General features: G+C 41.7%; 2 protein-coding genes across 4 annotated transcripts in view; one reads left to right on the top strand and one right to left on the bottom strand.

The window, feature by feature from the left end:
• arsk (arylsulfatase family, member K) overlaps window positions 1-14,198 on the bottom strand; it is a 50,699-nt gene extending 36,501 nt beyond the window's left edge. For all 3 annotated transcript variants that reach the window (XM_060844242.1, XM_060844260.1, XM_060844251.1), the window contains exons 1-2: window positions 13,999-14,198; window positions 10,312-10,441 (exon numbers count right to left, since the gene is read on the bottom strand). In XM_060844242.1, the coding sequence (XP_060700225.1) occupies window positions 10,312-10,441; window positions 13,999-14,163 (295 nt within the window). In that variant the 5' untranslated portion in view covers window positions 14,164-14,198. The remainder of the gene's footprint in view (window positions 1-10,311; window positions 10,442-13,998) is intronic.
• Window positions 14,199-14,461: 263 nt separating this feature from the next.
• Window positions 14,462-27,420, top strand: part of skic3 (SKI3 subunit of superkiller complex) — a 115,694-nt gene continuing 102,735 nt past the window's right edge. The window contains exons 1-3 of the mRNA XM_060844228.1: window positions 14,462-14,500; window positions 19,896-19,989; window positions 23,746-23,889. Of these exons, the coding sequence (XP_060700211.1) occupies window positions 19,900-19,989; window positions 23,746-23,889 (234 nt within the window). The 5' untranslated portion in view covers window positions 14,462-14,500; window positions 19,896-19,899. The remainder of the gene's footprint in view (window positions 14,501-19,895; window positions 19,990-23,745; window positions 23,890-27,420) is intronic.

The following is a 27,420-nucleotide window of genomic DNA, read 5'->3' as shown; positions in this document are numbered from 1 at the left end:
TTATTTTGTTCCATGCACATTCATGTAAAGAGCCATTAATTTTGCCCTTATGCCAATTTACTCCTTTTGTCCATAGCTTTTGCTTTTTTAAAAAATGCTTGTATACACTGCACCTCCTGAGTAATTCTGGAAATTGCTGTCAAAATAATGGCCCTGCAATGCTGCCATATCCTTTTGTTTTGCAAGCCTACATTCCTCTCCATGCCTCTGTTATGAAGGTGTAGAGATATATGAACAAGGTAACAATGTAACAACTTGTCGAAAAAAATAGCAGCAGCTGGCTGGCCAATGAACAAAAACAATGAACAATGCCTCAAGATACCAAAATCCAATCAAATTTAAATTTATTATTTTGATGACATTAAAACTAATGAAACGATCCGATGTTTTGAACGGTTGGAGTAGAACTGCCAAAGAACAGCAAATATAGATTCCTAGCTGAAGAGCTCTCTGAAACATACTTGTCAGTAGGAAGTTTGCACAGCCCAGCATCGAGGCCAACTTGGAGAGAATCTACAGAGGAAAATCTACAAAGGAAAATCTACAAAGGAGATTCATCAAAGCTGACTGGTTTTGTAATGTGATTTTTTTTAATAAATCTTAATTGGGATTTTCTTAACCGGACTAGTATTATAGAGTGGGAGGTAAAATATAGATTTAAGAGAAGGGAGTTGTAAATAGTTGTTGGTTTTAATATCCTCTGTTGGACTTAAAGAATAAAGTTGCTATTTCTTTTACTTTAAATAGTGACCTCTGGGTTAGTTCTTTGCCCATTGAATTTTAACAGATTACAGTACAGGATGAATCTTTTCTGTGTTGCTGGTTTAAATTAGCAGAGGGGTTTACCCCATGTTGTAAATCCTCCGACAATTCCTGAACTCTCCGTACAATTAGTTTAAAGCTATCTCTACAGCTCCAGTTATTAGATTCGCGGGGATACTGGTCCTAGCATGGTTCAAATAAAACTCTGACTGGTACAGCTCCCCTCCTCTGTAGTACTGATGACAGTGCCCCATGAGTTGAAACCCACTGCAATCTTTAAGCCACACATTTAACTGTTTGACCTTATGTTAATTAACCTTATGTTAATTTTCCAGTGGCTCACGTGTAATCCTGAGATTATTACCATGGATGATCAGCACTTTAGTTTACTCCTAACTCTTCAAAATCTCTCAATGGTATCTACTTTCCAGTTCTAACAATGCCATTAGATGCAATATGGATGACAATGACTGGATCTCTCTTCTCCCACTCCAAGTCCCTTTCCAGCCCTAATCCCAAGGAAATATCCTTAACCTTAGCTTCAGGCAGCTAACACAGCCTTCAGTATTCATGATCATGGGATTTAATTGTCAAAACATATACAACCATACAATGAGGAAAGAAAATAGTGGAAAAGGTTGAAAGGAGTTATACTTAAGAATAAGTTGTAGACCTAAGATTTGGACATTAATTCATGCGATTTTTGTCTAAGTTCAGAAAATCTGTGTCCAGTGAAGAATATTTTTCATAGTAACTCATACTATGCAAGTGCCTGGCGTTTTAGACTTAGGTTTGAAGTTGAAGATGATGCAAGACAATATCGGTTACAAACCTGATGAAAGAAAGATGTTTTCCAGAGATTAGGCTTCACAAGGGTCAGTTTTGAAGAACAGTCATACGAGACTCAAAACATTAATTCTCTTTCTTTCTCTGCAGAAGCTATCAGACTTGCTGATTTTCTCCAGTATTTTGAGGTTGTTTCAAAGAGGTTGAGACAGGAGGCAGGCATACGTCCCTGTATTCCATAAGATCTAACCTGGCTAATCAGTCTCCCTTGGGGAACCTTGTCGAACGCCTTACTGAAGTCCATATAGATCACATCCACAGCTCTGCCCTCACCAATCCTCTGTTACTTTTTCAAAAAACTCAATCAAGTTTGTGAGACATGATTTCCCACGCACAAAGCCATGCTGACTATCCCTAATCAGTCCTTGCCTTTCCAATATATGTAAATCCTGTCCTTCAGGATTCCCTCCAACAACTTGCCCACCACTGACGTCAGGCTCACTGGTCTATAGTTCCCTGGCTTTTCCTTACCTCCTTTCTTAAACAGTGACACCACGTTAGCCAACCTCCAATCTTCCAGCACCTCACCTGTGACTATCGACGATACAAATATCTCAGCAAGGGGCTGGCAATCACATGCCTAGCTTCTCACAGATTTACCAACTTTTATGCGCTTCAAGACATCCAGCACCTCCTCCTCTGTAATATGGACATTTTTCAAGATGTCACCATCTATTCCCCCACATTCTATATCTTCTATGTCCTTCTCCACAGTAAACACTGATGCAAAATACTAATTTAGTTTCGCCCCCATTTCCCATAGGCTGCCTTGTTGATCTTTGAGAGGCCCTGTTCTCTCCCTAGTTACCCTTTTGTCCTCAATGTTTTTATAAAAACCCTTTGATTATCCTTAACCCTATTTGCCAAAGCTATCTTATGTCACCATTTTGCCCTCCTGATTTCTCTCTTAAGTATACTCCTACTGCCTTTTATACTTTTCTAAGGATTCACTCGATTTATCCTGTCTACACCTGACATATGCTTCCTTCTTTTTCTTAACCAAACCCTCAATTTCTCTAGTCATCCAGCATTCCTTACACCTACCAGCCTTCCCTTTATGAATAGGAAGGGGTTAGAGGGATATGGGCCAAGTGCTGGCAAATGGGACTAGATTAGATTAAGATATCTGGTTGGCATGGACATGTTGGACGGGTGGGTCTGTTTCCTTGCTATACATCTCCAAAACTTTATCTCTGCTTCAATTCCATAGCAATTGTCTGATATTGAGCACAAAACCAATTGTGTTACATTTGATCCATAGATTTGCCTCACTAACTTACAGTTGCACCTTTCTCAAAGAAAAAGTGCTTTTATCACTCCCACCCTTGTTTTCTATTGTCCCTAATGCTTTACGTCTCACAGTCTGTGTTATGAACTGTCTCATCCAGGCATTGATTTTTGCAGGAAAAGTGACAGGTTCAGTGACTAGGTAACCATTTATGCAATGACTAAAGACAATGTTTCAAGTCAAAATAATTTCCCATTATTTAGATGAGAGAAATTTATGCTTGTCCAACATTGTCCAATCAGTCTGATATTTTAGGAATAGTGGAGGTGTCAAGTGAGGTGGTAATCACATTAAACTGGATCTCCATTTGACTATGGCCAATATGTTTCTCTGTTGACAAGTTTGGTGCTGGAAAAGTACAGCAGGTCAGCCAGTATCCGAGGAGCAGGCGAGTCGACGTATCGAGCATAAGCCTCATTCCTGGTGGAGGGTCTATGCCACAATTTTCAACTCTGATCTCCAGCATCTGCAGTCTTTCCTTTCTCCCTGTACATTTCTCACCCCATTCTCCTGCCTTCTCCCCATAAGACTTGGTCCCCTTACTAATCAAGAACTTTTCTACCTCTGTCTTAAAGAGACTCAATAAGTTCACTTCTACAGCCAACCTTCATCAATACGTTCCACAGATTCACTACTGTGTGAAGAAATCCCTTCTCGTCTCAGTTCTAAAGGGTCGTCCCTTCATTTGGAGGCTGTGCTTTCAGGTACTAAAGTCTTGTTTAGTGGAAACATCATCTTCACGTCAAATCTTTCTATGCCTCTCAGTATTCTGTCCGTTTCAATGAGATTTCCCCCTTATCCTTACTCCTCATATGACAAGCCCTTCAACCCAGGATGATTCTTGTGAACCTTCTCCCCTCCAAGGCCAGCACATCCTTTCTTAGATACAGGGCCCAAATCGACTCACTGTATTCCAAATACTGTCACAACACTGCCTCAGCAGTATATCATCCCCGCACTTGTATTCTAGTTCTCTCGAGGTAAATGCTAACATTGCATTTGCTTTCCTAACTGCCATTTGAGCCTGTAAGTAACTTTAATAAAATCCTGAACTAGGACTGCTAACTTCTTTAATATTTCAGATTTCCAAAGTCTTTCCCCATGTAGTAAATGGTCTATGCCTCTATTATTCCTATCAAAGTGCATAACCTCATACATTCCCATATTGTACTCCATCTACCATTTCTTTGCCCACTTTCCTCATCTGTCCAAGTCCTTTTACACTTTCTCTGCTTCCTCAACACTACCTGTCCCTCCCCCTAACTTCCTGTCATCTGCAAACTTAGCAATTATGCCCTCAGTTCTTCTGTCTAGATTGTCAATGTGTAACATGTACAGTTAAGGTTCCAATGCTAACCCCTGCAAAACTCCACTATTTGCCCCTACCTTCTGCCAGTCAGTCAATCCTTTATTCATACCAGTACCTTGTTCCTAACACCATAGGCTCTTATTTACCAGTCTCCTCTGTGGCACCTTGTCAAAGATCTTCTGGAAATTTAAATAGATCACTGGCTCACCTTTGTCTAACTAGCTCATTACCTCCTCAAAAGAATTCTAACAAGGTTGTCAGGTATGACCTCTTCTTGCCTATTTTACCATGCACTTCCAATTACTCCACAATCGCATTCTTGGTTATGGTCTCTACAGTCTTACCAAGGTGAGCTCAGGCTAACCAGCCTATAATTTTCCATCAGCTTCCCTCCCTTCTTAAACAGGAGTGTTACATTTCCATCTTGCATTCCTCTGGGACCTCCCTAACTCCAGTGATTCCTGAAAGATAACCACTAGTACTTCCACAATATCCTTAGCTATCTCATTCAGGATCCTGAGTCTATCCACTCGGGGTGATTTATCCATCTTCAGACATTTCAGCTTCCCCAGCACTTTCCCCTATACTCATCTCTGCTCCCTTATTCTCTCCTGGTCTGCTATTAGTATTTTCTATTGTGAAGACTGATGCAATGCATCTATTCGGTTCCTCTACCATTTCTTTGTTCCCATTACTACTTCTCCAGCCTCATTTTCCACTAGTCCAATGTCCACTTTTACCTCCATTTTATCTTATGTATGTCTTAAAAAAACTTCAAATCTTCTTTAGTCAAATGTAAGATTAAGGAAATTGAATTAAACAAGACCCTTCAGAAAGATAAAGAAAACAGAAAAGAACTTGAACAAGAATTAGGTGGGCTGGAAAGGGACACAGAGTTTATCCATATATTAGGAGCAAGAGGGTAAATGGGGAAAGGGTGGACCCACTCAGCAACAAAGAAGTTAATATATTATGTGGAGTCAGAGAAAGTGGATGAATCCTTAATTAGTACTTTGCATTGGTATTCTCCAAGGACAAGGACAACGATGAAGGTAAGATTAAAGAGGGGTATGTTGATATTCTGGGGCATGTCAATATTAAGGAGGTAGTGGCATTTGGTATCTTGAAAAACATTAAGGTTGGTAAGTTGGAATCTATCCCAGGATACTGAAGGAGGCAAGGGAGGAGATTGCTGGGGCCTTGTTTTCTTGAGCCACAGGCAAAGTTCCAGAAGAGTGGAGAATAGCCAATGTTGTTCCTTTAATTAAAAAGGGCAACAGAGATTATAGGCTGGTGAGCCTTAGCTCAGTGGTAGGAAAAGTATTGGAGAAGAATCTTAGAAATAGTATTTACTCGCATTTGCGGAAAAAAATGTATATTAGGGATAGGCAGTATGGCTTTATGCAGGCAAAGTTTGTCTCACAAAACTGTTTTTATTTTTTGAGGAAGTGAAGAAGCTGATTGGTCAGGGTATGGTAGTGGATGTTGCTTACATGAACTTTACTAAAACATTTGAAAAGGTCCATCATGGTAACAGGTGACTAAGTCACATGGGATCCATGGTAAGTTGGCAAATTGGATCCAAAATTGTCTTACCGTCACATGAGATAGATTGTAGATGTGAAAGGGTGTTTTTCTAATCAGATCAGTGGTGTTTTGCAAGGATCAGTGCTGAAACCTTTGTTTTTAATTTATATAAATGGCTTAGATGAAAATGCAAGTGGTCTGATTAGTAAGTTTGCAAATGACATGAAAATTGTAGAAGTTGCGGATAGTGAGAAAGGTAGTTGAAGGATACATCAGACTATCGAGCAGTGGGGAGGCTGGGTAGCGAAATGGCAGATGAGGTTTAATGAGGACAAGTGAGGTGATGCATTTTGGGAGGTCAAATGCAAGAAGAAAGTATACAATAAATGACAAGACATGTAGGAGCATTAATATGCAGAGGGATCTTGGGTCCAGGTCCATTGTTCCCTGAATGTGACAACACAAGCAAATAAGGTGTAAATAAAGAAGGCATTCAGCATGCTTGCCTTCATTGGTTGAGACATTGAGCATAAAAGTTGACAAGTCAAGTTGCAGCTATATAAAACTTCAAGTTAGGCTACATTTAGAGTAACATGCAATTGTAGTTGCCACACTATAGGAAGGATATGGAGATGTTAGAGGAAGTGTAAAAGAGGTTTACCAGGATGTTGCCTGAATTGGAGTATTTTAGCCATATGGAGAGGTTGAACAAACTTGGATTGCTTTTACTAACATGTTGGAGACTAGGGAGTTCGGGTAACCTGATAGAATTATACCGAAAATTATGAGAGTTAATGGATAGAGTGGATAGTCAAAATCTTTTTTCTCGGATGGAAATTTTAAATACTAGGGAGCATTGGTTTAAGGTAAGGGGGAAATGTTTAAGGGAGATGTGAGGAAAGCTTTTTCACACATAGGGTGTTAGGAGCCTGGAAAGGTGCTGCAGGGTTTGGTGGTAGAACAGGTGTGTTACTGAATGTTTAAGAGACACAGGAACAGGCAGGAAACAGATGAAAATGGACCACATGCAGTTTAGAATGGCACAATTGTCGGTACAGACACTGTGGGCTGAAGGGCTTGTTCCTGTGCTGTACTATTTTATGTTCTTTCATATTACTAGCTAGCTTAGTCTATAACTTCGATCCCCCCCTCCATTATTGTTTTTTTAGTTGTCCTCTGCTAGTTTTGAAAGGCTTCCCACTAATCTTCACCACAGTGTGTGCTTTTTCTTCTGTCTTTATGTTTTTCCTGACTTCCCTTATAGGCCATTCCCTTAGTATGTTTCTTCTTCCTTGAGAAGGATTTTGGTTGGGCTTCCTGAATTAGCCCCAGAAACTCAACTGTCTTCCCGACTGGGGTCCCATTCCAATCAATTCTGGCCAGCTCCACCCTCATGTCTTTACTCAATTATAATACCGTTAGAGTTGACTCCAGCTTCTCCCTCTAAAACTGCAGGGTAAATTCTATCATATTGTTGACACTGCATCCAGGAGTTCCTTCATCATAAGCTCCCTAACCAAGTTTACCATGTTACGATCACCAAATTCAGAACTGACTGTATCCTCGGGGTTCTACTACAAACTGCTTAAAAAAAAATTCGTAGATATTTCACAAATTCCTTTTTTTGAGAACAACTACCAACTGATTTTCCGAGTCTATCTGCACATTGAAGTCTCCAGCGATTATTGTAATTGTGCCTTTTCTACATGCCCTTACTATCTATCTCATTTATTTTCTGCCCCATATCCTGATTCCTGCTGGACAGGGGGCCTGTACATAACTGCCATCAGGATCTTTTCTCTTTTGCAGTATCTCAACTTTATCCACTCAGCTCCTATGCCTTCTGACTGTGTAATCACTTCGTGATATTGATTTAATTTCATTTCTTACTAACCCCATCTCTCTGCCCATCTGCCTGTTCTTTCAATAGGACACCTTTCCTTGGATGTTTGATTCCCAGCCTGATTCCCTTGCAGCCATGTCTCTGTGATGCGCACAACATAATACATCCAATTTCAATCTGCACAACAAGCTCCTCTACTTTGTTTCATATGCTGTGTGCAGTTAGAGTCATAGAGTCCCAAGCATGAAGTCAATCCCATTGGCCCAAACTAGTCCATGCTGACCAAAATGTCCAACACCCTCAGTCCCGCATTGATCATACCCATCTCATAGCTGTCCCCTTAACTACTGTAACTGAAGTTAAGCTCCTCACCTTTTTCATACTCCCTGACTGGTTACTTGTTAAGGAACCTTTAATAACTTCTCCTGAGCACACCCGCACTTCTTCCTTTATCTATGGGTGCCAGTGTTTTAACAAGCAAGCTCCTAAAAAACAATATAATCATCCAAGATACACCAGCTAACAAGGATAGGTCAGAACAAAATTTAGATGAATATAAAGCCACAAAAACTGCAACAAGGGAAATGTTGTAATTTAGAGCTGGCACACAAAATTAAGACATTTGTAAATTACTTAAGAAAATTGCTGCCTTTAAAAAATGACAACTGATAAATAAACCAATGGTATAAAATACACGTGACCAAAATTATTTTGGAATGAAGTTAAAAAATTCCCTACGGATAAAATACCTTAAAATAAAGTTATTCATGCTCACAGAAATTACTGCAACAGAAACTTCCTGCCTCATACATCATCACTTTTGAAACAAGTAGTCAATTGTTTTGTACTATTTCTAATATTGGCAGGTTTACACAAACATCACTAGAAATATTGGCCATGCACCAGCAAATTTGAATATTGTGTCAGGCCAGCTTTACCTTTTATTTTTCTTGACATCAATAAATGGGTTGAAAATCCATGAAGGCTCTAGCATATCACACCACAACTTTGGAAAATACATAAGACTGATCCATAAATATGCCAAGTCTGGCTTTACAGTGAAAATCCTGAAAAGATTGTCTGAGAATTTAGCCTCAGTCCATCCCAAACAAAGTCAAAAGCATGGGTACAGATAAGTTTATGACCAGATATTTTTGATAAACATAACATCAATAGAGACATCCTACTGAGATCATGAAATGTGGAACAGCTGCATATAATTTATTTCAACAACGGCAGTGAAAGGAAGAAGTTGCACCAATCCTACTGAAACAACTACTTCCACCGTAAACTGTAAGGCTGCCCTTACAGACAATTGTTACACAAGAGTGTGGGACCAGGTATATCCATTAAATGCTTCGCATGCAATCATCATCTAGCTCTTCATCGTAATTATTAAAGTTACAGTATTTGTACCACAGTGATACTGCCTCTCACTTATTTGTGAAGATTCTTACTTAAAACATAAAAGTAGCTACAATACTCAGCAGCTCAGGCATCTTCAGCTCAATGATATTTCTTCACAAGAATTAGAATTAGAATCTGGGTAGCACGATGCTCAGTGGTTAGCTCTGCTGCTTCACAATGCCTTGGATTCCCACCTTGGATGACCGTGTGTGTGGAGTTTGCATATTCTCCCCGTGTCTGCATAGGTTTCCTCCCAACAATCCAAAGATGTGCAGGTCAGGTGAATTGGTCATGCTAAACTGCTCAGTGTTAGGTGCATTAGTCAGGGGTAAATAGAGGGTAGAGGAACGGGTCTGGGTGGGTTACTCTCCAGAGGGTTGTTGGGCCAAAAGGCCTGTTTCCATACTACAGGGAATCTCATTTAATCAAAGAGAACAAGCAAGATCAACGGTGGCTGCTGAGGTGGCACCAAATGAAGCAGTAGGAAAAGAAGGGCAGAAGACACAGACCAAGTTGTGCTCTCTACACGATCACACTCAGATCTTTTCCCATATGCAGTTTTACACCATTCCTTATTCAATTCACCAGCTGTTTCTCCATTCCCAGCAAACCTAACCACAATGTGTCCCTGACCTTAAATATGAAGTTCCTATCCTTCCCTGTCCTATATGTCCTTCTCATGTCTCTCCTCAGGAATTCTTGCAGTACTGCCATGCCCTTTTTATTTCCACTGTTCCTTTCCACTTAATCACCTTTATCTGAACCTTTTGAGTTGAACCCCACTGGCTTGCCTTGGTCATGTTTGCGGACATCAGCCAAGGTGGGTGTCTAACTTGGACAGGCTGGTTGATCACTTCAAGACTTCAACCCTTACACTGTAGAACTCTGTGCCAAGAAATGGTTTAGTTGTGAAGAAGCCAAGTTGAAGAAATTTGTACTTTCCAGAGCTTAGAAAACGTCTACCCTACCAGTCACACCTCTCATATACATTAGCGGGTTTATGAACACACATTTTTGCTGAAACAGATTACACCCTAAACATTATAGGGTCTCACTGAATATTCATACCACGCTAATGAATGAATTGTAGACTTCTGACTATCAACGTTGTGAAGGCTGACCTGCAAGAAAAGTTCAGAGAGCTTAATTCCAAATTTTAACTCACTGCTGGGCTACTGGCTTTTTGCTTCCCCCAATTCACTTCCTCCAACAGTCCACTATTCTAAAGCTCAGGCAAGACTGCAAGATTCCGGTCTAGATGTACAATGATGCAATAGGTTCAGAAGAGATAGGATATTCTTGTAAAGGTTTTATTTTTAAGAAATATACCTGCTCGAGAAGGACAGCAGATTGGGGAGTTGCTGTAGGCATTGAGAAAAACAGCACCACTGCCCTTCATGAAGTTTATGTTGGGAAGTTTAACTGTCTGGTTCTGTGGGCTGAATGTCAATCTTCCATCCTAGAAAAGATAAATTCATCAGATTAGTAGAATTTTAATAAAATTTCTAGCTCTCTTACAAGAAAATTTTGAATGGGATTCACAATATTATCAGATTTAAGGATCAAATGTTGCAATAACACCCAATTTTAAGGCATGTGTTTTATTTTTCACATGATTATCAAATAAACAGTCAGTTAATTTAACTTTGACAATGATGGTAGTGTGAAGAATGTTGGTCCGGACATGAAGTGCACTACATATTCTTCCAATGATACGACAGGTCTTTTATATCCTGTTGGATATAAAACTCAAAATTTTCCATGTTCTACTAGCTTGATGGTGTGTTCCTGTATCTTGCAATTTAACATGAATTAGAGTTGTGGATAAGTGTTTTTCCATTCCATTCATACATACTGCAACAAAGAACAATTCTAAAATGCTTCCTTTCTAACCCAGAAGACTCCAAGATTCTAATTTAGAGCAATTCCAACTTTCAAAGCTACAGATAAGTCTCATGATTCTGAGATCATTTCTGAGCAGTCGGAACCTGTACACGTTGGACAGGTTATACTTAACCAGAGTGGAACTGATATCCTTAACTGAGAGATATGCTAGTGCTGTTGGAGTGGGCGGCACAGTGGCAAGCACTGCTGCCTCATAGCGCCAGAGACCCAAGTTCAATTCCCGCCTCAGGCGACTGACTTTGTGGAGTTTGCACATTCTCCCTGTGTCTGCATCGGTTTCCTCAGGGTGCTCCAGTTTCCTCCAACAGTCCAAAAACGTGCAGGTTAGATAAATTGGCCATGCCAAATTGCCTGTAGTGTTAGGTGCAGGGGTAAATGTAGGGGATTGGATCTGGGTGGGTGCACTTCAGCGGGTCGGTGTGGACTTGTTGGGCTGAAGGGCCTGTTTCCACACTAAGTAATCTAAACTAGTTTGTCAGGAGTTGGGAACATAAGGCATAACTCAAAATGGAAAAGATTAACATTGTTCACAGCAAGTGGAATTAAGAAACAGCAAGGGATAGCTGACATTGCTTGGAATTAGTTATGAGCCACCAAATAGTGATGGTAGAATCAGGAGTTGAAGGAAATCAGTATTAGTAAGCAGATGATGGTAGGAAAATTATGGTTGAAAGTTTACCAATACCCAGGACCTGACAGTCTACATCTCAAAGTATTGAAAGAGGTGACTTTAGAGACAATGAATGCCTTCCACAATTCTATAGATTCTGGATGATTTCTATTGATCGGAAAGTAGCAAATGACACCCCACTATTTAAGAAGGAAGTTCTGACGAAACATTAACTCTGATTTCTCTCTACAGATGCTGCCACGTGCTGAGCTTTTCCAGCAATTTAATGTTTGTGCAAGGGGAATATGCGTTTGATGAAGATGTAAAAAGGCTTCAGGAGGCTTTGAACAAGTTTAGTGAATAGCCAAAAACATGGAGTATAAATATGTCAAAATGAAAGATTATCCACTTTGGTAGGAGAAACAGATATGCAGAGCATTTCTTGAATGGTAACAGGTAGGAAAATGAAAAATTAGGTGTCCTTGTTGACAAGAAACTGAAGGTTAATATGCAGCTGCAGCAAGCTATTAGCAAGGCTGACAAAATATTAGCTTTTATTGCAAGAGGATTTCAGGACAGGAGTAGTGAAGTCTTTCTTCAATTGTTTAGGAAGTTGATTGAACTGCACTTGGAAGATCGTGTGCACTTTTGGCCTCAATAAAAGGTACAACAGCGCTCTTGGTGCAGTGGTAGTGTCCCTAACCCTGGCCTGGAAGGTTCAGGTTCAAGTCCTACTTGCTCCAGAGGTGTGTAATAACATCTCTGAAGAGGTTATTTAGGAAAATAGGTTTTAAAGAAAAGTACAAACTTGGGGATATAAAAAAAGGTACATACTGCATGTTCATATCCTATCCATGTTTAGAGGCACCTAGTTGGATTTTAAGGAGCTCTTGTGTACAGTGGTAATATTCTTACTGTTGAGCCAGGAGACCTGAGTTTCAGTCTCACCTGCTCCAGAGATGTGTAATAAGAACTCTGAACAGGCAGATAAAGAAAGAAAGGTACTAACTGTCGCCAACATACACTTGCATAGAAGTTGTGTAATGATTGAATCCTATTCATCACCTCAATCAGGCAAACAATTTAATTGTAAAGAATCTGATTTTAATGAATTTGCATGTCTAGACAGTTAGATTTTCTGTTATTACAGATGATCATTACTTGGTACTTGTGGCACAAATGGCATTTTTTACTGAGCCCATTTCTGAATGTTGTCAGGTCGAGCTACATTTGGGAAGAACTGTTCCATTTCTACGGAGTAGCAACGAAGCATCCAATCATCAAGCAGAACCACTTTTAATATTGGGGGATCGTGGACAAAGTAGGTGAAGATGTTTGAACCTAGCACAGTATTTTGAGGAATTCTTACACTAATATCCTAGGGCTGAAGTAATCAGACCCAACAACCACACTTTGGTATTGATGCTGCAATGGCATCAAGGACCCTAGACTTTGCAATATCCAATGTCTTCACCTATTTCTTGATAATGCATGGAAGTAATCAAATTGGTTGAAGACTGGTATCGCTGATGCTGGGTACCTCAGGTCAAGCCAAGATGGATTACCCACTTCTCAATGAAGATTGCTGCAAATGTTTAAACATTGCCAGCAATACTTATATCCTGATAAAGTGACCGCTTGAGTGGACTCTGTCAAGGAAGTTGATTAGGCAGGATTTTCCTTCTAAGAACCCAACTTTAATTGCCCTTCAATACAGGAAATGATAGTGTCATTTTCTCTGAATAACCTGCTCAGAAATCGAAGAAAATACTAGGAAGCAATTTTGACTTTTAGGCAAGCGTTAAAATGGGCAAGATTGATTCAGCCACCCATGAACTCATCTCTTTCAAAATTGAGGGATGTAATTGGTCGGCTGTTTGTTGACTGTCAGTACCTTTCACAGTTTTTGTTTCCTCATTATGTAGCTTATTATTCTTCTCCATAGTCTCTGGGCTAAATAAAATAACACCTGGCCCCAGAGATTTAAGTTATAATTTTAAAAATATGAATAAGTCACTGATGGGTTCAGGGTAAACCACATCTCTCTTACTCTGCCCCTCATCATAAAAATATACAATCTTGTATTCACTGTGTCCGTGTGGAGTTTGCATCGGTTTGCTCCGGGTGCTCTGTTTTCTTCCACAAACGGAAGATGTGCAGGTTAGGTGGATAGGCTATGCTAAATTGCCCCAATTTAGGTTTGTGTCGGCTAGGGGGATTTACCATGGTAAATGCGGGATAATGGGTATTTGGGCGGGATGCTCTTCAGAGGGTAGTACAGACTCGATGGGCCGAATAGCTTCTTTCTGTACTATAGGGATTCTAATCCAATATGCAAAGTGCTCACATTCATGAACACTAAGACTATTCAAAGGACATAAGTTAATAAACAAGCATCAAGTCTACGCCCTTCATTGAATCTACAGTGGCAGCAGGTCACAAGTATTAATTCGCTATCCTCTCAACATTTACCCCCGTTTCCGCTCAAACTTTCCCCTTACCAAAGAGTCACAAGTGACCAACACTATATTAGCTGCCACTTGCTGCTCCCGTGTGCCGATCCCGGAGTCACTCCGGCTGCTGTCCGCTCCGTGAATCGCGAACACAATCAAGATCCCAATCGCGGTGGTTACAACAGAACGGTTTAAATCGAGAGAACGTTCCATTGTCGCCCCAAGTCCGCGCAAGGCAGAGCACTGCGCCCGTCCCGCTTCAAACTACAACTCCCAGCCGTCCCTGCGGCACGCCGCGGGCCTGGCCACGTGACCGTTCTGCCACAACTTCAGCTTCAAAAAAGATAATCAAAAGAACGGAAAACAATCAGAATGGTATTAAGATTAACGGGATGCTAACGTCGTCTATTTTTATATTAAAAGGTTTTTGACTGGATGGAGTTGAATTTGTCTCCTTTCCGAGAGGGCAGGTGCCGCAGTGGATGCTGGGATTGGTTTGTGCTTGAAGTTGCTGGACCCAGCAAGAGAAGCTCTTTGACACAGCTGATCGGTAAGTGTCTCAGTTTTAACTGTGGGTTACCTTTAGGAACAGATTTCCGTTAACAGTCAACAATTACATTGGCTGTTGGAGAAGGCCAGCTACCAGTGAATGGGGCCAGTAACAGTTTGGAGTCGTGGCCGTTTATTATTTCAGCTTTTGGAGGAGTTGGGATTGTTCTTCCCAACTAAAGAAAGTTGATTAAAAATAAAATTGAGCATCTCTATTATGATGGTGTTGATGGAGTAAAAGGAAAAACATTTTCCACTGTTTGGAAGATTAGTAATCAGAGGGCACAATCTGAAACTAATTGGTAGAGTGATAGGTAGGAATGAAGATATTTGTGTTTGCACTGAGTTATGATGACCAAGTATGCATTATCTGAAAGGGTGGTGCAAACAAATTCAGTGCTAATTTTCAAAGGGGAACTGAATCAGTACTGGTGGGAGGAGAGGAATTGCAGGGCTAGGTATTTTCTAATAAAGAAAAGAGCGATGGATGCTGGAAATCTAAAACCTGAATTGCTGTTGAAACTCAGCAATCTGGCAGCCTCAGTGAAGAAAGCAGTGTTAACATTTCAAACCCAGATAATGCTATTTCACCAGACTCAAGAAAGTGTTAACTCTGTTTTCTTCTGATAGATGCTGCCAGACTGGCTGAGCTTCACCAGCAATTTATGTTTTTTGTATTTTTATAATCACTTAGTTCAAGATTTTAATACACCCACCTTTGGAGACTTGAGCCCAGGCCTTTTGGCCCAGGTTATCAGTGCATCAGAAGAGCTCCTTGAAATGCAAGGGTATGCATTCATGTTGAGGTTAATTAGGTAGCTCTATCAAAAAGCTGCCATAAACTCACTCCCCATATAATGCTTCCTGCTTGATTATATGATTTAGTGAAATAAGTTCTTGGTAGAATATGTGTAGTATGATATGTACTTTAATTGATCCATAAAGATGGCAATGTTGCCACTTGAGGGATGCAGGAAAGCTGGTGGCAACTGCTGCAAAGGTTCAGTGGGGCACTGACTATGGCCTTTCAGCCATTGTACACCAAGGTGCAGGTAACATAGAATCACAATGGGCTTGCACTGTATATATAAAGGAAATGTCACTTGTATGTAAGTTTGATTGAGGCATCAAAGACTGCAACTTCCTGAACAGAGAAATTTATTTATTTTCCATACTGTCCAGTCTGAAGCATTTTAGAATATCCTTTTTGTATTTTATGAGGAAAGTATATACTTACAGAAAAAAAGTGTATTTTTTGTATGAGTGATTTTAAAAAATGGAACTGAAGTCGAATTTATTTTCCAGTACCCATTAACATTGTTTGTAAGTGAATCTGTCATGGAACTTTAAAGGTCTTTAGAAGTTGAACCACATTTCATAATATTTAATACAGTGTAAATTTGGGATGTTTCAACAAAATCTGAGGTTAGCCAAACTCTTCCTTTCTCCAAAGCAGTCTTGCTGAAATTTTTCGGCTATTTTTATGCAGTTTTTTTTTCCTTTTTTTGATTTAAACATTGTTCGATTTGAATTTGCTTAAGTAGCTGAATAAGTCTTACAGCCAGGTTTGTTTCTGTATATAACTGTTTCTGATTTTGGTAAGCTATGATCTTATGAAATGGCAGAACGTGCTAGAGGGGCTGAGTGGCATACTTTTGTCTCTTGTTTGTTCGAGGCAGAATCACGAAGACTTAATTGAAAATCAAATCCCAATTGCATCGCAGATTGTTCATACCTTAACTCCTGTACCCTAAGAGCTAGACTACTCAGATTTCAGGTGATAAATAAAGGCAGCTGAAAAATGTGTAGATGGAAAAGCACAGCAGGTCAGGCAGCATCCAAGGAGCAGGAGAATTGACGTTTTGGGCATAAGCCCTTCTTCAGGAATGAGGAAGGTGTGCCAAGCAGGCTAAGATAAAAGGTAGGGAGGAGGGACTTGGGGGGGAGGGGTGTCGGGAATGCGATAGGTGGAAGGAGGTTAAGGAGAGGGGGTGGGGGCGGAGAGGTTGGGAGGAAGATTGCAGGTCAAGAAAGTGGTGCTGAGTCCAAGGGTTGGGACTGAGATAAGGTGGGGGGAGGGGAAATGAGGAAGCTGGAGAAATCTGCATTCATCCCTTGTGGTTGGAGGGTTCCTAGGCGGAAGATGAGGCGCTCTTCCTCCAGGTGTCGTGTTGCCATGGCCTGGCAATGGAGGATGCCAAGGACCTGCATGTCCTTGAAGGAGAGGGAGGGAGAGATAAAGTGTTCAGCCACGGGGCGGTTGGGTTGGTTGGTGCGGGTGTCCCCGAGGTGTTCTCCGAAAAATACCGCAAGTAGGCGGCCTGTCTCCCCAATGTAGAGGAGGCCACATCAGGTGCAGCAGATGCATAAATGATGTGTGTGGAGGTGCAGGTGAATTTGTGACGGATATGGAAGGATCCCTTGGAGGCAAGTGAGGGGGGAGGTGTGGGCGCAAGTTTTGCATTTCTTGCGGTTGCAGGGGAAAGTGCTGGGAGTGGAGGTTGGGTGGTGGGGGGTGTGGACCTGATGAGGGAGTCGCGGAGAGAGTGGTCTTTCCGGAATGCTGATAGGGGAGGGAAATATATCCTTGCTGGTGGGATCTGTTTGGAGGTGGTGGAAATGACGAAGGATGATATGATGTATCCGGAGGTTGGTGGGGTGGTAGGTGAGGACCAGTGGGGTTCTGTCCTGGTGGCAATTGGAGGGGCGGGGTTCAAGGGCGGAGGAGCAGGAAGTGAAGCAGATGCGGTGGAGAGCATCGTCAACCACGTCATAGGGGAAATTGTGGTTTTTGAGGAAGGAGGCCATCTGGGTTGTTCGGTATTGGAATGGGTCCTCCTGGGAGCAGATGCGGCGAAGGCGAAGGAATTGGGAATATGGAATGGTGTTTTTACAGGGGGGGCAGGGTGGGAGGTGGTGTAATCTAGGTAGCTGTGGGAGTTGGTTGGTTTATAGTAAATGTCCGTGTTGAGTCGGTCGCACGAGATAGAAATAGAGAGATCTAGGAAGGGGAGGGAGGAGTCTGAGACGGTCCAGGTGAATTTGAGGTCGGGCTGGAAGGTGTTAGTAAAATGGATGAACTGTTCGACCTCCTCGTGCAAGCACGAGTTAGGGCCAATACAGTCATCGATGTAGCGGAGGAAAAGGTGGGGGGTGGTGCCAGTGTAGTTGCGGAAGATGGACTGTTCCGATACGTGGAACAGTCCATCTTACTATACTTACACCTTTCTCCCCAACCTCAAATTTACCTGGACCATCTCAGACTCCTCCCTCCCCCTCCTAGATCTCTCCATTTCTATCTCGGGCGACTGACTCAACATGGACATTTACTATAAACCGACCAACTCCCACAGCTACTTAGATTACACCACCTCCCACCCTGCCCCCTGTAAAAATGCCATCCCATATTCCAAATTCCTTCGCCTTCGCCTCCGCCGCATCTGCTCCCAGGAGGACCAATTCCAATACCGAACAACCCAGATGGCCGCCTTCTTCAAAGACCGCAATTTCCCCCCAGATGTGGTTGACGATGCTCTCCACCGCATCTCCTCCACTTCCCACTCCTCCGCCCTTGAACCCCGCCCCTCCAATCGCTACCAGGACAGAACCCCACTGGTCCTTACCTACCACCCCACCAACCTCCAGATACATTGTGTCATCCTTTGTCATTTCCGCCAGCTCCAAACAGACCCCACCACTAAGGATATATTTCCCTCCCCTCCCCTATCAGCGTTCCAGAAAGACCACTCCCTCCGCAACTCCCTCGTCAGGTCCACACCCCCTGCCAACCCAACCTCCACTCCCGGCACCTTCCCCTGCAACCACAAGAAATGCAAAACTTGCGTCGCACCTCCCCCCTCACTTCCCTCCAAGGCCCCAAGGGATCCTTTCATATCTGTCACAAATTCACCTGCACGTCCACACACATTATTTACTGCATCCGCTGCACCCGATGTGGCGTCCTCTACATTAGGGAGACAGACCGCACACTTGCGGAACGTTTCAGAGAACATCTCTGGGCCACCTCCACACGAACCAACCCAACCGCCCTATGGCGGAACACTTTAACTCCCTCTCCCACTTCGCCAAGGATATGCAGGCCTTTGGCCTCCTCAATCGCCAGACCACGGCAACACAACGCTTGGAGGAAGAGCGCCTCATTTTCCACCTAGGAACCCTCCAACCACAAGGGATGAACGCAGATTTCTCCAGCTTCCTCATTTCCCCTCCCCCCACCTTATCTCAGTCTCAACCCTCGGACTCAGCACCGCCTTCTTGACCTGCAATCTTCTTCCCGACCTCTCCGCCCCCACTCCCTCTCCGGCCTATCACCCCCACCTTAACTTCCTTCCACCTATAGCATTCCCAACGCCCCTCCCCCCAAGTCCCTCCTCCCTACCTTTTATCTTAGCCTGCTTGACACACCTTCCTCATTCCTGAAGAAGGCTTATGCCCGAAACGTCGATTCTCCTGCTCCTTGGATGCTACCTGACCTGCTGCACTTTTTCAGCAACACATTTTTCATTTCTGATCTCCAGCATCTGCAGTCCTCATTTTCTCCTAGATAAGTAAAGGCAGCTGTTTTTGTGCAAAGTGGTTTTAATTTGAATTGTGCTGCCTTAAGGGTTGTGGAGGAAGATTTAATCTTATTTTCAAAGGAACTTGGATAAGCTTCTGAAGGGGAAATCCTTTGCGGGGAGAGGACAATTGAATGAAAGGCATTTCTCTTGCAGAGAACCCGCGTGAGTTTGAAGGGTTATATGATAATTTGTTGTTTTGTGCCACTCTATGGTTCTAAGAATTGGGAGTTGATATACATGGATGACATTACTTTTAGCTTATGTATTTTGTAATTGGAAATGTATTTGCCATTGTAAAATAAATATCAATTTGTTTAGGAATGTATATCAATTTATTTTAAGGAGGCACCTTTCAGTTTTGCTTACAGCCTTAATTCCAAAATATGTGAACATTAGGTTTGTCCGTTTCAAGTTGGGGGATAGGATATGGTTTTATATCAGTGCTGTTCTAATTTAGAGTTTGTAATTTTGTAATTGATATTATTTCCTAGCTGCTTCTCTTCTTTGAACACTGCCTTGTCAACTTACATATTTCTAGAAAACAGCTACTTCTTTCATTGTTTTGATACGCTGAGACATGAAAACAGTCAGTGCCTTTTTAAGTATTGCATTGATATGTTGAATTGAGTACTTCCCAATTTGACATTTCAATTTGTCATGGTTGATGTAATGCCCCACATTATAAGCTCTACCGCATTTACTTGTTGACTGAGCCCAAATGACCAGATCATGAAATTTACCTGCACAATTGAACTGTAGTTCCTTTTATAGCACAATATATCAAAGATTTTATAATTCTTGTCTCCTATTTTAAAGGAAAATGTCCAATAAAGAAGTTAAGGCCACCTTGAAAAATGCAAGGGAAGCTATAAGAAATAAGGAATTTAAAGAGGCATTGAAACATTGCAAGGTACAGTAAAACAATGTTTTTTGTATGGTAAGGTTAACTTCTAGTTTAATATTAATGTTTAAGTTTAACATTTTGGTATTAAAAATTGCATAAATATTTAAATTGGTAAGCGTAGTGTCAGACAGTTGATCTCAATACTTGCCTGTGTTCCCTTGCTATGCACCTCTCTGATAGTTGATCTCACCACCCACTCTCATTCCCTTGCCGTGTGCATGTTGATCATCATTTTGCTGCATGTATTCCACTTCTGGAAGCCACTTGGTTAGAGAAAAGTGCATGCTGTTAATAAACTCGTTTCAGTTTGGTCCAACTCAATGATTATTGCAGAATAATGTAGATTTTGTGGTGGCTATACAAACAAATAAATAAAAAATATACTAGAGCTGATGTGAAGTCAGTTTTAGAAATATGAGGCTGTTCAGTCTGTCATGTCCATATGATCTCTGCAAGAGCAGCTCAGTTAGTTCTGCTCGTCTGGTCATTCTCTAGACATCTGCAATTTTCCTTCCTCCATTGTGACATGGTAGGTGCATATGGGTGAAGAAAATTATGGGGAATGATGAAATATCTGAACAGAGCAAGCTGACTGGGGCCCCAGAAACACAAGATGATCACAGAAGTGACCTCCTGTACCTCCATACATGAAAGTAGTCTGTGACAATGTGGATGTTCCTGAGGCCGATCTGCAGGGTGACCAGTGCAAGGAAACCAGACATTGCAGCAAAAATGGTTTCTAATCTGTGGAGCTTCTGCGATAGGATGTTTGTATAGCAGTCTTCAGGTTGTTAGAACTGAGAGTGTTCTAGTTATCAGAACACTGAAGGGTTCACATCAGCATAATTAGAACGGAATTGTAAACAAAAATGTCTAATAGTTCAAGAGAAAGAAACTGGAAAGATTCCAGAAAGATGATTCAAAAGCTGAGGTCAGAGTGATATTTCTCTGGAATAGAATATCTATAAAAGGATAATTTTGGTAAACTTTGTTCTGCATTAAGATATTTTGAATGTCTTTTTGTTTAATATATCTATATTTCATTTTTAAGAATATCTGCAGCCTTATGTGAATATATTTCAGTAGGAGTTTGCACATTCTCCCCGTGTCTTTGTGGGTTTCCTCTGGATGCTCCGGTTTCCTCCCACAATCCAAAGATGTGCAGGTTAGGTGAATTGGTCATGCTAAATTGCCTGGAGAGTTAGGTGCAATAGTTAGGGGGAAATGGGTCTGGGTGGGTTACTCTTCAGAGGGTCAGTGTGGACTAATTGGGCCAAAAAGGTCTGTTTCCACACTGTAGGGAATCTAATCTAATAATTGCCATGTTAACTACCTACACAAATTTAATGTATGAATTATCGGTCCACTTTGCATTCTGGGCTCTGAATTATCCAGTACAGCAGATATCTTTTGTCCAAAAACATTGGGATCAACTGCTTTTCAGATGAAGAATATTTCTGTTTTTTTGATTACTTAGCATTAAATGGACTTGCCCATTTTTAATCACTTGATTTAACTTGACAGGGTTAAAATCAAGATCATAATGTCTGTTCAATGTCTGTTCAAATTTCTGGCACTTGTCGCGTTCTGCCAACAGTTATTGGGGTTCTTTGTCACAATGCTTAGTGAATTATTTAATTCACAATGGTTGTTACCTCCTGTGATGGCTGCACTCAAAAAAAAAAATTGACCATGTTGTGTGCATAGGTGTGTTTAAATAAATGCAGCAGAGAAAAATATGACACAAATCAATCATCAAAAGACTTGCATTTACCAGGATACACTTAGGTCTACAGTAGGTATGTTTGGGCCATGTGATAAAGGACATCATTTAACCCAATTAGAGCTGAATGGAATTAGAACGGGCCTGACCAGAGCAGACTTTTTTTTTGGCTCAGCATGTCCCCAGGTCTATTTGGATACGTCCAGATTAAGTGCAGTCATTTTTACAAAGGGACTGAACTCCGTGTATCTACGGATTCATTTGGGTCAGGTTTTAGGTCTTTTTGGTTTTCAGACATGTACATAAATGACACCCAAGTTGTATTTCTGTAGCTGGGCCAAAACAGTTGCATCAAAGCTTCACATTCCTCAAACTACTATGATCATTACTTGGGAGGGACAAGCGTTTTGAGGCCAGAAAAATTTACATGTTTGGAGGAACATATAAGCTTTATTTGGATTTACTGACTTTGAGTTGGAGGAGGTGTAATAACTTATTTTATTTTTAAAAATGTAATACTGTATGTAATACTTGACACATTTAACATGATGGTAAAAACAATGACTGCAGATGCTGGAAACCAGATTCTGGATCAGTGGTGCTGGGAGAGCACAGCAGTTCAGGCAGCATCCAACGAACAGCGAAATCGACGTTTTGGGCAAAAGCCCTTCATCAGGAATAAAGGCAGTGAGCTGGAAGCATGGAGAGATAAGCTAGAGGAGGGTGGGGTGGGGAGAGAGAAGCATAGAGTACAATGGGTGAATGGGGAGGGGATGAAGGTGATAGGTCAGGGAGGAGAGGGTGGAGTGGATAGGTGGAAAAGAAGATAGAAGTCCGGACAAGTCATGGTGACAGTGCTGAGCTGGAAGTTTGAAACTAGGATGAGGTGGGGGAAGGGGAAATGAGGAAGCTGTTGAAGTCCACATTGATGCCCTGGGGTTGAAGTGTTCCGAGGCGGAAGATGATGCATTCTTCCTCCAGGCGTCTGGTGGTGAGGGAGCGGCGGTGAAGGAGGCCCAGGACCTCCATGTCCTCGGCAGAGTGGGAGGGGGAGTTGAAATGTTGGGCCACGGGGTGGCGTGGTTGATTGGTGCGGGTGTCCCGGAGATGTTCCCTAAAGTGCTCTGCTAGGAGGCGCCTAGTCTCCCCAATGTAGAGGAGACCGCATCGGGAGCAACGGATACAATAAATGATATTAGTAGATGTGCAGGTAAAACTTTGGATGTGGAAGGCTCCTTTAGGGCCTTGTCTAGACGTGAGGGAGGAGGTATGGGCACAGGTTTTACAGTTCCTGCAGTAGCAGGGGAAAGTGCCAGGATGGGAGGGTGGGTCGTAGGGGGGCGTGGACCTGACCAGGTAGTCACGGAAGGAATGGTCTTTGCGGGAGGTGGGGAGGGAAATATATCCCTGTAAAGTGACGTAAAGTCACTGTATATCTTTTGGAAGAGGGAACTATGAAATAATGTTAGGCTAATTGTGGTGGCCATTTATTTTTCTACTCTAAAGTGCTTCACTGAAATTGAGATGAGAATTTCCCTCGTACCTTTTTTTTTGATCATTTATGACACTGACATTTACATGTGTTTGGACACCTGTATCGACCGTAGACCATTTGAGTAATTGCAGTAAAGCAGAGTGCAAAGAAAAGGTTGCCTGACTTGCCTTACCTTTTTAGCCTGAAAACAAATACTGTTTGCTGTAAGTTTGAATGGTTTTCATTTCCTATGCCAGCCACCCTTACAGTAGCATAAGATCAGTAAATTGCAATGTGACCCAATATAGTCTTTGAAATGTGTTGTGATTATACTTGTCACCTATATTTCTAAAATCACTGAGAGACTGAAATCATACATTTTATACTATTTTCCTGGTCTGGATTAAAATCTAAACCCAAAAGGGGAAAAGCTAGTCACAGATTTTAGATAGCAAGTTGGGTAGTATTGTTTATTATACTTAAAAATAGCAATCCCATTTCTAGAAGGAACAATGTCAATCTATGCTGCACTGTTATTTCTTACATTTGCGTTTTTACTGTCCAGGCTGTGTTGAAACAAGACAAGAATAACTACAATGCCTGGGTTTTCATTGGAGTTGCTGCAGCAGAGTTGGAACAGCCTGACCAGGCGAAGACTGCATATAAAAAAGCCACAGAACTTGATCCAGACCAGTTGCTGGCATGGCAGGTAGATAAGGAATCAAGTAGATTTATGTGAATATGAAATTGTATCATATAGTATTTACATAATGTGCAGCAGGAAACAAACCTGCAGCAGTATTACATGTACAAGTAAAATTGAGGCTTGCATTAGTACAGTAGAAAAACAGTTGTTACCATACAGTACTTGTACTTTATTAGCTATCTCTTCATGTTGACAGCAACTTAAGCATTAGTCAAGCTGTCAACAAACTAACAACAGCATTTGATAGATTCAAACATTGACAACATTTTCATTCAACCTGAGGGGAAATCTGTGGATATGTTTTACCAGTAAGATTTGTGAAAAGTACGTGCACCAGAGCTGTTTTGGTATTGCTCAATGATCTCTCTCTCTCTCTCTCTCTCAATTTTGACTGCTATCTTGTTCTTGGTTTTGCTTTTTTTTGGTGTGATTTTTATTTCTCTCATTTTCTACTTTTCTGTCCTTTGCCAATATTTTGTGATTATATTGGGGTTGTGGACGAAGGAGAAAGAGTGGTACAGATCAGATTTGGATGTTAACAGTTGGGACCAGGCAAATTGAAACTGAAGATATGTGTAGGCAGCAACCAGCAAGGCAGTGGAGAGGAGAAGGATATTGGTTAAAGAACTCGGAGAGTTGAGATAGGGGATTGGGTCATAAGTGGGATAGAATGTAAATACATAAAGTTGAATGGGGTCACTTGTGACCACATGACCTCTTTAAACACTGTCCTTTATCCCAACACAACTTTGATATTCATCTTGGATGAGAGATGCTGATCCTCAGTAACTAAAGCTACTTCCTAGCATCAGGTTGGGAATTGCCAGTTTTCTGTTATGTCACTATAAATAGACAATAGCACTCTAGTACAAAGAACAAAGAAAATTTACAGTCCAGGAACAGGCCCTTCGGCTCTCCAAGCCTGAGCCGATCCAAATCTTCTGTCTAAACCTGACGCCCAATTCCTAAGCTTCTGTATCCCTCTGCTCCCCACCTACTCGTGTATCTGTCCAGATGCATCTTAAATGAATCTACCATGCCTGCCTCTACTACCTCTGCTGGCAACGCGTTCTAGGCCCCTGCCACCTTCTGTCTAAAGTACTTGCTGCGTGTATCCCCCTTAAACTTTTCACCTCTCACCTTGGAAGCATGACCTCTCGTTATTGAATCCTTCACCCTGGGGAAAAAGCTTGTCTCTATCTACCCTGTCTGTACCCTTCATGATTTTGTAAACCTCAATCAGGTCATTCCTCAATCTCCCTTTTTTCTATTGAAAACAAACCTAACCTACTCAACCTCTCTTCATAGCTAGCACCTTCCATACCAGGCAACATCCTCGTAAACTTTCTCTGCACCCTCTCCAAAGCGTCCACATCCTCTTGGTAATGTGGCGACCAGAACTGTACGCAGTATTCTAAATGTTGCCGAACCAATGTCTTGTTCAATTTTAACATGACTTGCCAGCTCTTATACTCAATACCCTGTCCGATGAAGGCAAGCATACCATGTGCCTTCTTGACCACTCGATCCACCTGTGTAGCAGCCTTCAGGGTATAATGGACCTGAACTCCCAGATCTCTCGGCTTAGCAACTTTTCCCAAGGCTCTTCCGTTTACTGTGTAGAATTAGATTTCCTAAAATGCATCACCTCACATTTGCTTGGATTAAACTCCATCTGTCACTTCTCTGCTCAACTCTCCAGTCTATCTATATTCTCGTGTATTCTTTGACCGTCCCCTATGCTTTCTGCTACTCCACCAGTCCTCGTGTCATCTGCAAACTCGCTGATCACACCAACAATGCCCTCTTCCAGATCATTTATGTATATCACAAACAACAGTGGCCCCAGCACTGATCCCTATGGAACATCACTGGTCACCTTTCTCGATTTCGAGAAACTCCCTTCAACTACTACAATCTGTCTCTTGTTGCTGAATCAGTTTTTTCATCCACCTAGCTAGAATACCCTGCACATCATGTGACTTCACTTTCTCTGTTAGTTAAGTATGGGGAACCTTATCAAACACCTTACTAAAGTCCATGTATATGACATCTACAGCCCTTCCTTCATCTATCAACTTGGTCACTTCCTTAAAGAACTCTATTAAGTTGGTAAGGCACGATCTCCCCTGCAAAAAACCATGTTGCCTGTCTCTGATAAGCCCATTCTTTTCTAAATGTAAATAGATTTTATCCCTCAGTACTGTCTCCAGCAACTTTCCCACCACTGACATCAGGATCTCTGGTCTATCCCTACAACTCTTCTTGTACAGGGGAAACAACATGAGTAACCCTCCAGTCTCTGGCATCTCACCTGTGTTTAAGGATGCTCCAAAGATATCTGTCAGGACCCCAGCTATTTCCTCTCTCACCTCCCTGAGTAACCTGGGATAGATCCCATCTGGTCCTGGGGATTTGTCCACCTTAATAACTTCTAGCCTACCCAACACATCTCCCCTACTTGTGTCAGCGTGATCCAGAATTATCAAACTTCTGTCTCTAGTCTCAATGTTCATCATGTCCCTCTCCTCAGTGAACACTGATGCAAAGTACCAATTCAGAATCTCACCCATTCTGTCAGGTTCGACACACGGCCTTCCTTCCATATCCTTTAGTGGACCAATTGTTTTTCTAGTTACCCGCTTGAATCTTATAGAAGAATAAAAGGTTTTGGGATTCTGCTTAATTCTGTTTGCTATGATCCCTTGATCCCTTTTATCCCGCTTGATTCCTCGTTTAAGACTGGTCCTACTCTTCTAATATTTCTCCAGGGCCCATTCTGTTCTTAGCTGCCTGGACTGTATGTATGCTTCCATTTTCCCCTTGGCTAGTCGTATAAATTCTCCTGTCATCCATGGTTCACGAATCTTGCCTTTACTATTCTTTTGCTTTCAACGGGAAATGCCTAGTACTTAGAAATGAAATTGCTGATTCTTGACTGATGCTTGGAACTAGACAAAAGAAAACACAACCACTTGGACCCAGTTTACACTCTGTCTGATTTGCAGCAATATATTTTGAAAAGTTTCTTGTGATATACAAGTGAGGTTGTAAAGTTTCTGCTTTGGATGCAATAGGTGATCTAGCACAATTTTTTTTTTTCCTCAGTCCTGCTTATATTTATTTTCATATCACCCAACAGAAAATTGACCATGGACTAGTACAATGGGTAATGTTTTAAAACATATTTTCAGTTTAAAGATCTTTCATTTAAGAAAATAGCCATTATATATTTAGTGCAGCTCATTAATACAGCTGAAATTAGTCAGAGAAAGGCTTCTTTAATCAATGTCTAATCAAGTTCTTCTTGGTAATTTAGATAGTGGAAACAGGCCCTTTGGCCCAACAAGTCCACACTGACCCACCGAAGCGTACCCACCCAGACCCATACCCCTACATTTACCCCTGCACCTAACCTGCACATCTTTGGACTGTGGGAGGAAACCGGAGCACGCGGAGGAAACCCACGCAGACACGGGGAGAATGTGCAAACTCCACACACAGTCAGTCGCCTGAGGCGGGAATTGAACCCGG

This window comes from Hemiscyllium ocellatum, chromosome 2, assembly GCF_020745735.1.
Source record: "Hemiscyllium ocellatum isolate sHemOce1 chromosome 2, sHemOce1.pat.X.cur, whole genome shotgun sequence".
Classification (NCBI taxonomy): domain Eukaryota; kingdom Metazoa; phylum Chordata; class Chondrichthyes; order Orectolobiformes; family Hemiscylliidae; genus Hemiscyllium; species Hemiscyllium ocellatum.
The sequence above is the reverse complement of the archived record's forward strand: the minus strand, read 5'-3'. Positions and strand labels throughout refer to the sequence as shown.